The sequence below is a fragment of the Phymastichus coffea genome, unplaced genomic scaffold (assembly GCF_024137745.1).
Source record: "Phymastichus coffea isolate CEN01 unplaced genomic scaffold, Cenicafe_Pcof_1.1 PCOF00005, whole genome shotgun sequence".
Taxonomy (NCBI): domain Eukaryota; kingdom Metazoa; phylum Arthropoda; class Insecta; order Hymenoptera; family Eulophidae; genus Phymastichus; species Phymastichus coffea.
Genome location: NW_026706816.1, coordinates 10,057,955 through 10,070,699, shown reverse-complemented (window position 1 = coordinate 10,070,699; position 12,745 = coordinate 10,057,955). Strand labels below are relative to the sequence as shown.

The window sequence follows — 12,745 nt, the reverse complement described above, 5'->3', positions numbered from 1 at the left end:
AGGACTGCCGTAGGGACTGCTCGATGGCCGTATGATCCCTGCTCGTAGCAGTTCCTTGTACTCTGCTTTTGCTGCTTGCAGTTTCTCCCCGATCATTTGACGAGGTTTTGCATAGACTGGGGGTCCTGTGGTTATAATGTGATGCTGGGTTTTCGCCGTTGGTCCTACAATTTGGCCTTCCATAGCTACAAACCTTTCGAAAAATTTATTGATGAGCTCTAGGCATGCATTAGCAGTTGCTGGTTTCGCAGGAAGTACTGCTGAGATTGAGTGCGTGCTGGAGCTTTCGATGCTACAATGCGCTATTAGACTGGTTGTAGCGTCAACCAGTTGGCGTTTTTTTAAATCTGGCACGAGGCCATAATATTTGAGGAAATCTGCCCCTAGAATTGGGACTTTGACATCGGCTAAGACAAAAGACCACGGGAATACTCGCCGTAGGCCTAAATCTACCTGGATAGTTTGACGACCGCTTGTTGTTATTGTTGATCCATTGGCTGCAGAAAGGTGTATGTCGTTTGTAGTTGCCTTGTTTCCGCCACGGGCCGGAATGATTGAGACTACCGAATCACTGTCGACCAAAAAGCGAATGCCTGATGTGTGGTCGGTTACATGCAGTCGGTTCTCTGAAACGGGCTCGCGATATGGGGTTAGGGCGAACGTTGTGCTGCTGCCTGTCGCCTTTTTAGACAGCAGCCTTACTGGTTTCCCGTCATTAGGGGTTGTTGCGCTTGGATCTGGTTGCTAAAGTAGTTGCAGGGGCGGTTGCAGCGAGTGGATGCCTCGCCAAACCTGTGGTGATAGTAGCACGTGCCATTTACGTGAGGCCTAGACTTAGAATTCGAGCGATTTCGATTGAAAGCTCCTTCTTGCCGAGAGGCTGGTCGAGATTGACGTGGTTGGGCACTAGCTTCGACTACGTGAGTTGATAAATCACGAGTAGTTTTAATTAATTGTAGCAGGAGGGATTTTATTTCAGCTAAGTCTGATGCGCGGTCCTGTCCGACAATCGCGGGGTTAGTTGATTCCATCGCGAATACGGACGGTGCTATCGGCGTATCGACTATGGTATCAGCAGCGTCGAGCAGCTCATCAGTTGTGCTTGCTTTAAAAATTTTTAAGATACTTTGCGCGTGGCGCGGCAGTATACCAAGCCATTTTACTTTAACTAAGTCTTCAGTTGCGTTGGCTCCAGCAAGGTCAACCACTTGCCTGCACAATTGTGATGGCTTTTTGTCACCAAGGTCGAGACGTGTCAATAAGGTCTCTAACTTTTTGTCAGCTGTTGAGCCAAACCGCTCAATTAGCCGTGTTTTTAATAGCTCATATTTATTATGCTCAGGTTCTGCTTTTAAAATGTCGGATATTTCTCTTAGCGCGCGCGTGTCAAGGGCACCAATGGTTAAATGATATTTAGATTCATCTGATCTAATACGACTTACTTGAAATGCCGATTCGGTTTTTGCCAACCATAGCTCAGGCTCTTCAGCCCAAAATGGCAAAAGCTTGCATGCCGATATTGCAGCTATGCTGCTAGCTTCGGAGTGCATGTCAGTCATACCTGCTGTCTCGTTGTTTGCAGAATTAAAATTGAGAGTGCGAGGTTGAAGATTCTCGTGAGGAATGTGTCTCGGATTCCGTCGCTGAGTTTGTAGTTCGAAACTGCTGGAATGCGGGCTGTTTATCTCTGGGATGTTTATAGTAGCGTCAAGGTCGACACTGTTGTCCCACGCTGGTGTGTCTTCTCGCGGCACAAAGGAATTTCTGGACTGGCCGCTAGTACCCGGAGTTGATGAATTTTCTTCTTGAGTTGTTTGCATTCCACTGCAAGGTCGTTGAAAAACTACACTAAATTTCTGTAATTATATTTTCACACACTTTTTGTAATGCCACTTTTCTTCTTTTCTTGAAACGCGGGGTCACCAATGTGGAGAAGGTTAATTCGCACGCTAAGAAATGATTTGACTCCTTGATTAATTTAGTTAAAGATAGAACTTTATTTCATTTGATTACAGTAAGTTGATGTAATCTTTATTTACACTGTCTACTTGTTGTTTGATTCACTGAGCTAGCGGAATTCAAATGTGAATTTCGTTGAGGTTCTCTCCTAGCGCTACAGCAACTGTGTGTTTGCCAACGAGGAGCTGGCAAGGCGTTACCAACTGCCTCGCACGCCAGTGAGAGAAGGACTGCCGCTACTGGAATTCGGTGCGGGGAACGAGCGCTTGATTGCGCCGCCTTGTTGCCGACGACTGCGGAGTGCTGACCTCTTGTGGCCACTGTTGTAAGCTTGGCGCGACCGCCACATATTTCTATCATTATCAGTGTTTAGGCATGCACAGTAGCTATAAGTGGTTAAATAAAGGGCTGCAAAAATAATTATAATGTGGATTCACTAAGCCTAAAATATTTACTTTTATTTTTCACATATATGAAAATACTCGTAAGTTAAAATACCAGTTATTTATAAAAAAAATAAAATAAGCTGATTTCTCTCTTTTATCAGGAAAAACTTCAAATCGCTCAAAGAAGAATGTCATAAATAGCCTAAAATCAGGATATCATAATACAATGCAACGGTAGTCGATTCAATTAATCGAACCGTTCGCGATTCTGATTTTCGCGCGTTAGTTCTAAGTATTGAAAGAGAGAGGGGGCGCGTGATCTTTTGAATTAGCAGTTACGTCTGAGCTGGTACTTGTGTAGTACCGCCAAAATAGTTTAGCACAGTGTTTCACCGATTTGCCAATAAAAAAGTTTACTTGGATTTTGGATACGTGTGCAAGGGTGAGCGAGGAAGCAGCGACAGTAGCAGCATCACGGAAGCAGCAATAAAAGCAACAGCTATTATACAGCAGATTTGCGATCGAGGCAGCACAGCTGATTCTGATCGGAGGAGCACCTTTAATTTGCTTCAACAATTACGGCTGATCACCGTAATTGCACCGCAGGGTACGTGCACCTCCCTTAATTATCGCGTGACAAAATACATTTGGTATTTTGTCCAACAGTGTTAGCGTTAATTTTTTGTATTCGCGTCGAGCGTTAGATCGCGCCAATTTTCGTATCTTCTCTCTCTCTCTTTCTTACCGAAAGTTATTTAATTGTAAATCCTATTCGCGTGCGTCAGTCTTTCGGCCCGACAAAGACTAGAGATTTTTATCAATAAAATCTATTAAACTTATTCGCCGATTTCGTCATATAATTTTTCCTAATAGTTTAAACAATTGAAAAAGGCTTAGGTTTTAATCCGATTATAGCTAGGGTATTAAGTGGATTAGGAGCAAAGTCGATTACACTTAAAACTCATCGAGTATCACAAGGCACGTGACTTAAGGTGAGTTCAACTCTGCTTGATCGAAGACAACTAAGTTAAGTCAGCTGACGTTAAGGCGAATACACGTATTAACATACGTGTTAACGGAGCGGCGGTTTGCTCTGCATCGTGGGAGTTTGTTCTTAAATAAATTTCTCATTTTGCTGATTTATCTCCCCCGTTACAACAAGTAATTTATGATTACTGACAACTTCGAAAACCATTCATTTTTTGGAAGTAATAAAGAAAAATCATTGACCCGACAGCCGTAAACTATACAAAAGACCATATAGAACTATTGAAATTAGTTGACTATGTTATAGTAATACTAGATTTTGGTTTGAATAATTATTAGTGAATGAATGGGCAAAACTGTTGACCAGAATATTCAATTTTAGTACTTGAAAAGTTCTAGCAAATTCTAACGCTTATATCCACGAATTTGCTTTATTTTTCAATTATATATTCTGGATTATAGTCTTTAATTATAACTATAATAATAGTTTTTCTAACATTGCAATATTACAAATACATAAATGGTTTTCACAGCATTTTGATTTCAATAATAAATTGATCAATATACAGTACCGGCCATTAATTTTGGATGGGGAATCCATTTTTTGCTCTGACTTCTCACGCGCATATCTTCTTCAATATTTGTCGGAAATTTTTTTTTAAAATATTATTGGAAAGTACTCCTTAAAAGCTTCCTTTTTGTGTTATTAAATATTTTTTTATGCCGTTTTTGAGACTGTGAGACCCTTAAGCAATTTTACAATTTTTACAATTTTTTGATTTTTGTTCAACCAGCTACAGTTTTTTTAGTAATAAAGTTGGAAAAAAACGGAAAGCAGATATGGAAAGTACTTGCGAAATGCCATATGCAAGTATTTTTCAAAAAAATTTTAAGTCATTTTGTTTTAAGTTATAATTAGAGAAAGCTATAGGTTTATTTCTCTAACATAACAATCGATCATGAGAACTCCGACGCTTGAGTACACGTAATGTTTGTTTACGTTTTCAACTCCTGTCTTTGGTTTCGAGGTACTAAAGGTGAAAATGCTCGATATGTTTATATCACACATCAGTTGAAAATGGGTTTCCAGCGGGTGAGGACATTGAGAGAAGAGCAATCTCAAATTCGAAATTTACGAAAATTAGGTGTTTCTTTCCATGCAATTGCAAAAAAATTACGCGTCCCTTACTATCGAGTGTGCAAAGTGTTGTCGAAAAGATCAAGAAAACGTGAAACCAAACAAGACAAACTCAAAACTAGTGCTTTATCGAAAAAAGAAAAGCGTGCACAAGCTGTAGCTTTACGAAATGAAGATTTATCATATTCTGAAATTTCAAAAAAACTTGGGATGTCATATGGCTCAGTATACAGAGCATGTCAAAGATACCGAGATTTCAAAAATAATGCTGATCGCCCACGCAAAGGACAGCCTCGAAAAACGTCAAGCAAAGAAGACGAGTTCATTGTTGTATCGAGTAAACGTGATAGAAGAGTAACTGCTCCTGAAATAACAGCAAATATTAATGCATCGAAGAATAAACCAGTTAGTTTAACAACAGTGAAACGCCGCTTACACGAAGCAAACTTAAACGGACGCATTGCTGCTAAGAAGCCTCTCCTTCGACCGATTAATCGTAAAAAACGTCTTGCATGGGCAAAAGAACATGTAGATTGGACAATCGAAGATTGGAAAAAAGTTTTGTGGACAGACGAATCAAAATTCGAGTTATTTGGCAGCAAACGTCAACAGTACGTACGGCGTAGACCTGGCGAACGGTTTTCTAAACAGTGTCTTATACCGACAGTCAAGCACGGTGGAGGAAGTATTATGGTGTGGGGTTGTTTTGCGTGTAATCAAGTGGGAGATTTGAAGAAAATAGAAGGTATTATGGATAAGAAAATGTATCACAGCATCTTGCAGCGACACGCTATCCCGTCTGCATTACGTTTAATTGGTGATGGGTTCCATTTTCAAGAAGATAACGATCCCAAACACTCTTCAAAACTGTGTAGAAATTATTTAAGTAAAAAAGAAGAGAATGGAGTATTAAAAAGAATGATATGGCCTCCTCAGTCGCCAGACTTAAATCCAATTGAATTATTGTGGGACGAGCTAGATAGACGAATACGGAAAAAGCAGAAAGCAAAACAAAACCTTTCCGAATTATGGAATGCCCTTGAAAGCAGCTGGAACTCTCTTGACCGTACTGTGCTTGAAAAATTAGTGTTAAGAATGCCAAGAATCTGTAAAGCTGTGATTAAAGCCAAAGGAGAATTTTTCGACGAATCAAAAGTTTAATATTTTTTTTTGTTTGCTTGTAAATATATAATTTATTGTTCTATTATTGAGTCTAGTTTCATATTTTTGTTGAATGTTCAAAGATTTCTAAGAGTTGTGATTTCATTGTATATTTTGTTGTGCAAACTATATTTAAAATGTAATTATATACGTACCATACGACATTGATTACGTTAATCCAAATGTTATAATGCTAAAATTATAATTTTAATAAATATGCTTGAAACAAAAATGTTTTTTTTTATTTAATACTCCGTAATAAAAAAAAGGCAGCGATTGACTTGTCGTAGTAAAAATTTAACAACAAAAAGACTTAAAATTTTTTTGAAAAATACTTGCATATGGCATTTCGCAAGTACTTTTCATATCTGCTTTCCGTTTTTTTCCAACTTTATTACTAAAAAAACTGTAGCTGGTTGAACAAAAATCAAAAAATTGTAAAAATTGTAAAATTGCTTAAGGGTCTCACAGTCTCAAAAACGGCATAAAAAATAATTAATAACACAAAAAGGAAGCTTTTAAGGAGTACTTTCCAATAATATTTTTAAAAAAAATTTCCGACAAATATTGAAGAAGATATGCGCGTGAGAAGTCAGAGCAAAAAATGGATTCCCCATCCAAAATTAATGGACGGTACTGTAGATGTAATCTAGAACTTCTACTGTATTTAAAAATATGATCTCATTTATATTGACTTTATAAAGATAAATACTTACCTAAATCTTGCTTCGTATCTGTCTGCTTTGAAATCTTTAGAGGTATGTTTAAAATTTTTCTTTTTAAAGGCCATTTTTCTCCGAAACTAGATATTATTGTTTTTATGATAAAGTTTCCATCACAATACGATAATGCTTCTTCAGCTCGATGTAACTTTTTAATTAGGGCATCGCTGCCAAAATCGGAGCTTTTTAAATCTAGAAATAAAAGGATATTTAGTTAAAATATTTTTTGTTAAAATACGTTAAAATACTGTTTGCGCTCAAAGTATTGAAGTGTGAAATTAACTATGACCTAAGCGAATTATTTCAAATATTTTGGACCGTGGAAGAAGTGTCGGCCATTGACCACAAATTAAAACAGTTTGATGGGGAATGAAAACCTTTTTCCCGCAACGCACTCACGCGATCCTGACGGATATTTCAAGGTCCATCTTCCGTTGGTCAGTGACCTTCCCAGAGTGGCCGCAGAAATGCGTAAGATAGCTCTAGGCTCACTTAAACATCAACATCGACGGTTTGCGAGTGATCCGAATTTGGCAAGTGCTTACCGCGAGTTCTTGGACGCTTGTACTATAAGCTCGGTCATATGAAACGCGTGCCAAGTGGAGAAATAGCCAACCCACGAGTATGGTACCTGCTTAATTATGCGCCCTTACAAACAAAAATTCGCGTTGTTTTTGACACCTCGAGGAAAACGCATGACAAGCGTTGCTTGAACGATTTTTTTATGACTGGTCCGCCTTTCAAAATGATCTCTCGCTGATCCTGATTAATTGGCGTTGGTATCGTTACGCTTTTACGACCGATATAGTAAAAATGTTTAGGCAAATACGCGTCGCACGTGAAGATCAGGACGTGCATCGGATTGTGTGATCTCCGTTGCCTCAGCAGGCACCGGTTGATTATCGGTTAACAATAGTCACGTACAGTATAGCTTGCACTCCCTAAGACTTATTTTTATTGAAAAATGAATTAAATGAGAGAAAATTCAGCCGGAATAAAAAACCCTAGTCACAAGTAGGGGAAAAGCCATTTGAATATTGAGAATTACAAATAAAATACAAGTAAATTAACACGAATAAAACGAAGATCAAACTAAACGCAGATACAGGATTATTAATAATTTGACGCAACTAAATGACGGAACAGTGTAAACCGATTGACGCTAAATACGCATACGCTCAATACGACGATTGAATGGCCACTCAAATCAAATAAATACGCACTTACCAGCCTGACATACGCTCGAATTAGTTTGTCTTTGATTGAGGGAAGTGCCTCCAGCTCGTGTAGAGAACGCAACCACAACGACTCGTTCCGCGAAGGTGGATCCCAACTGGGCGCAATGCCGAAAGTGCGGAGACACTCCAGAGGAAGATAAGATCTTCTTCTGCTAAGGCAGCAGGCAATCCTGTCCTTAGCCCTGGTGTAGATGTCGCTGGTAATAAGTGCACGTCTGCACTCTCGCACCCACACAAGATTGCACACACAAAGCAACTTCAGATCGTGAACGCAGTTGCACGCACGAATACAGTATCTCGGTTTTCTGGCGAGCTGAACATGACGATGTTCTACGGCGAACTAATTATTCTTCGAGTATTCGGACTTAGGAAAACGCAGCCATTCCTCTTTCCATACCCTTGAGTCCCTGGATATTAATCAATCATAATTTGCGGAGGGCGGTCCTCAAGACCAGCCCCCGTTCGGATTCACTCATCGTGCCCTCTCTACTTCCCTCTTTTCTTAGAGAAACTTGGGTTTTCCCAGACAGCACTGCCAGTGACAACCATCTGGTTTTCCCCAAACTACACTAACAGTGCTAACGATCTAGGGTTTCCCCGAACTGCACACCTTCGGCATAAGGTGCACATCTGTTAAAGAAAAACCCAGACAAATATTCTTATCTCTATGAGAGAAACGCAGATGGTACGAATAATAACTTTATGTTTAATTAAAGGGTTTAAAATCGAACTTCTGCCAAAGCCTATAATTTATTTATTTTATGTAGAATGCATGTATAGCATTTTAGAAGTTTATTTTATAAAATAAATAAGTTATAGTTTTTTCAAGAACTTATTTTAAACACATATATTTCTATGGTTTCTGATTACAATACTTCTTTAAAAACTATGTTTTTAGTGTAAATTTTATTGTTATATTTTTTGCCACTTCTTTTTACGAAAACATGGTTTAATAATAGAATCTTCAAATTATTTCTATTTTTCGCTCTAGATAAAGCAACATATAATTGTCCATGACTGAATACAGGAGAAGGTAGATAAACATAAACTCTGTCATATGATTTTCCTTGTGATTTATTAATTGTCATTGCGAAACCTAATCTCACTGGAAATTGTCTACGACGCATGTTGAATGGTATATCTTCTTTTGCGGGTGATAATGATATTCTTGGAATGAAAACAATTTTTCCTATATTTTTTCCCCACGTAATTTTTGCTTGAATAGTAAATTTGTACAGATTTTTAATTATCAATAGTGTTCCATTACAAAGTCCTTCATTCAAATGCAAATTTCTCAACAGTATTATAGCAGCACCAATTTTTAGTTTTAACCTATGTGGTGGTAATCCATTTGGAGGTAAAGAATTAAGAAATTTAGTCAGTAACATAATATCTAAATTTTCTCCATTGTCATCCTCGGCTGTATCTATACTCAAATATTCATGGAAATCACCCACCATTATATCTAAAATGTCATTGTTAATATTTATTACATCATTGTTTGTATTTATTTCGTCATTGAAATTCATATTATCGATAGTTATTTCATTCCCGAAAAATATTTTTATGATATCTTTTTCATCTGTTATCATGGATTGGGAATTTCTAACAATTCATTCTCTTCCTCATATAAATTTCTATATTTTGCTTCATCAACGAGCAAGAGCCATTCTTTAAAATAATTATCATCTTCATTAACCTTTAAATTTTCAGTGAGTGTCATATTTGAAAAATATTTCCACAGATAACTATGTTTAACAGAATTTTCAATTATAGCTGTACGACTCCCGTGTCGGACAACTGGCAATATTTGCTGAAAATAACCTGAGACAATTACAGTTTTACCACCAAATAGTTCTTTCTTTTCGTTTAAATCTTGAAGAAGACGATCAACTGCTTCGAACGCATATTTGAAGTCATTGATATTTCATCCCAAATGATTACTTACACTTTTTTCATCAATTTATCATTTATTAAATTATTTTTAATGTTACATGTTGTACAATCTGTAATATTGAGAGACAATTTGAATGTTGTGTGAAAGGTTTTTACATTCTGCAATAAATTTGTAGCGATTCCTGTCCATGCCACGCAAATATATTGGATATTGTGGAATTTCATATAATCAATAAGTACATTCAAAAGGTAACTTTTTCCGCTCCCTTCTGGTCCATCAAGAAATAAATTTAGCATTAGTTTTGAAGCATTGCAATGATTCATAAAATATTTTTCTTTGTTCTATTTTTAGAAAACTTATTTTTTCTTGTAGTGTATCATCAATGCCATTCGTTTCCATAACATTGTCATTCACATATGATGAAATACATGGTACATCGAAATCGTTCAAGCAATATCCATTAATTTGCAATATCTTATCGATTCATTGCAATGACATATTTTCTCCTACACTTTTTTCATATCTCGGATAATATAAATGATTTTTGTATTTGGCATATAATTCTCGAGCATTGGTGGGATTATGAAAAACACAAATGAATGCAAATAATTCACATAATGCATAAGGGAAATTCACTCTAGTCGCTTTTTTAAATAACAATCCTATTCTTCATCTTCTTTCATCAATTTTTAGCTTTTTCTGCTTCATAAAATGTATCATAAACAACATTATTAACTGTACGAAGTTCTTGGAAAGATTTTGGTCCTTTGACATGTAGAATTAATAGTCTAATAAAATATCTTTCCCGATCCCGATATATTTACCAAGTACAGTGCCGGTCAGCCACTTTTACCCCCCCACAGGCAAAATCAGTCTAACTTCAAAGTTTTATATCTCTGGTAGAAATTAACGTACAGAGACGCGTGTGGGTGCGTTTGAAAGGTCTTTCGGAGAGCTTTCAAATGATATGACTCACGGTTGCCATCGATTGTTTTTTTAAGTTTTGCAACAATTATGCAAAATTGAAAATTCTGAAATTTTTTTATTATTTTTGACAATTAGCCAATTTTGGAAAAAAAATCGTACAAAAATTTGAAGTACACCATTTTTTAGCTATTACCAAGCCCTATCTGAATCACTCATCAAAAATTTATTTTCGTCAAATATGACGCGCGCACGGGCATTTTTTCCTGGAAGTGACAGTTTTTTTCAACATTTTTTATCTCCGTCAAATTGTAACAATCGAAAAAAATTTATAGGAGAAAAAATGTTTGTTTTTTCACGTAGAATACTGCAATACTTTTTTTTTCGGTTTTTCGAAAAATTTTTTTTTTCGGTTTAAATTATTTTTCAAGGTCGAAAAAAAAAAGATTTTTTTTTTGATGCAATTTACGATACTTGTTATGTAGTATTATTGAATGGGTGGAAAAAAATTTTTTTTTGTGGTTTCTCATCTTTTTAGCGTACCGACTTTGAGAAAAAAAATTGAAAAAAAACCGAAAAAAAAAATTTTTCGAAAAACCGAATAAAAAATTATTGCAGTATTCTACGTGAAAAAACAAACATTTTTTCTCCTATAAATTTTTTTCGATTGTTACAATTTGACGGAGATAAAAAATGTTGAAAAAAACTGTCACTTCCAGGAAAAAATGCCCGTGCGCGCGTCATATTTTACGAAAATAAATTTTTGATGAGTGATTCAGATAGGGCTTGGTAATAGCTAAAAGATGGTGTACTTCAAATTTTCGTACGATTTTTTTTCCAAAATTGGCTAATTGTCAAAAATAATAAAAAAACTTCAGAATTTTCAATTTTGCATAATTGTTGCAAAATTTAAAAAAACAATCGATGGCAACCGTGAGTCATATCATTTGAAAGCTCTCCGAAAGACCTTTTAAACGCACCCACGCGCGTCTCTGTACGTTAATTTCTACCAGAGATATAAAACTTTGAAGTTAGACTGATTTTGCCCGTGGGGGGGGGGGGGGGTAAAAGTGGCTGACCGGCACTGTACATTCAGCTTAGGATGGGTTCATTTGTTTTTTTTACTTTTATGATATTTTTTAAATTTTTATCAAAAATATAATATATTGGTATAGCTGATTATAAATATTTTGGAGCCTCTAAATCTGATTTATTCAATTCAAAAAAAGGCGTTAAAATAGTTTCAATATAAAATATGAAATATAAAATAAAATAAAATAAAATAATATAAATAAAAATATAAATCTTAAATATAAAATATTTAATATATTTTTAATTATTGATTCTTCCTCTTCTTCTTGAAAATAAACTTGTTAATTCTCTTCATGAACATCTAAACAATGTATCACATGCGAAATATTATGTAATGGATATTCATATAGTCTGTGAATAGCTTCTAGTGGACATAAGTATCTTGTATTTATATCTTGCCTAATTTCATCATAATTATATTCATCAATATCATTATGTTCTTTTTCAATAGTATCATCATTTTTATTTCCGAAATCTACATTTATGTCTTGTATTTTCATATATGCTGTGTTGGTAAACGTCGAATTAGCGCTAATAGCCTAACCTAGTGGCTGTCTGTGGGGGCAGCACTTATCGGTAGACGAAAAATGTAATGAGAGAATTCGGCACGCGACGAGGCGGAACGCGCGCGATTAAAAACGAACCAGTGAAGGATTAGCCATCGACACGCTTAGCCGAAAGTGCAGAATCAGCTACCGATACGTTAGTCGGAGAGTCGAGGATCAGCACCCGATCGCTAAGCTGTGCGAAAGAGATTGTCGTTGTTCCCGAGCCATCCTGAGTGTCGACACAAGCTGACCCGGACCTGCAGGAGTCGTGCTGTAGCCTGAAGGAGCTGAGTGCGTGCGAGCGTGCGAGAGTGTGCGAGTGAGGAATTTCGCCATCGAGGGCGAAACCAAAACACGCGAGTTACCTCCAAGCGATAAAGACAGACTTTGCCGCAACCGGAGTGTGAATTTGTGCTCCTGGTCTTCGTGCGACTGCTAAAAAGGTAAGCTGGCCAGCTTAATTTCGCGGTCGCGATATAATTGCTACACGACTAATCCCTCGACTCGATAAAAAGCATGTAACATCTCGGCAAACAAAGAGCGGCGAGCGATCCGACACTGCATGTTGTTGTCGTGCGCGCGGCATGTAAACATAAACACGCGGGCCGAATACGATGTAATGTTAAGAGGTAATAAAAGTTCTCGTATGTGATATTAACAGTACTTTCGAAGTGTTTATTCCGTATTAGTAGA

The 12,745-nt window shown here is 36.7% G+C and overlaps 1 protein-coding gene across 1 annotated transcript in view; it reads right to left on the bottom strand.

Annotated features, from left to right (window-relative positions):
* LOC131667616 (protein unc-79 homolog) overlaps positions 1-12,745 on the bottom strand; it is a gene marked incomplete at its 3' end in the record, with an annotated part of 3,688,809 nt that overhangs the window by 1,549,452 nt on the left and 2,126,612 nt on the right. The window contains exon 22 of the mRNA XM_058941149.1: positions 6,348-6,545. Within this exon, the coding sequence (XP_058797132.1) occupies positions 6,348-6,545 (198 nt within the window). The remainder of the gene's footprint in view (positions 1-6,347; positions 6,546-12,745) is intronic.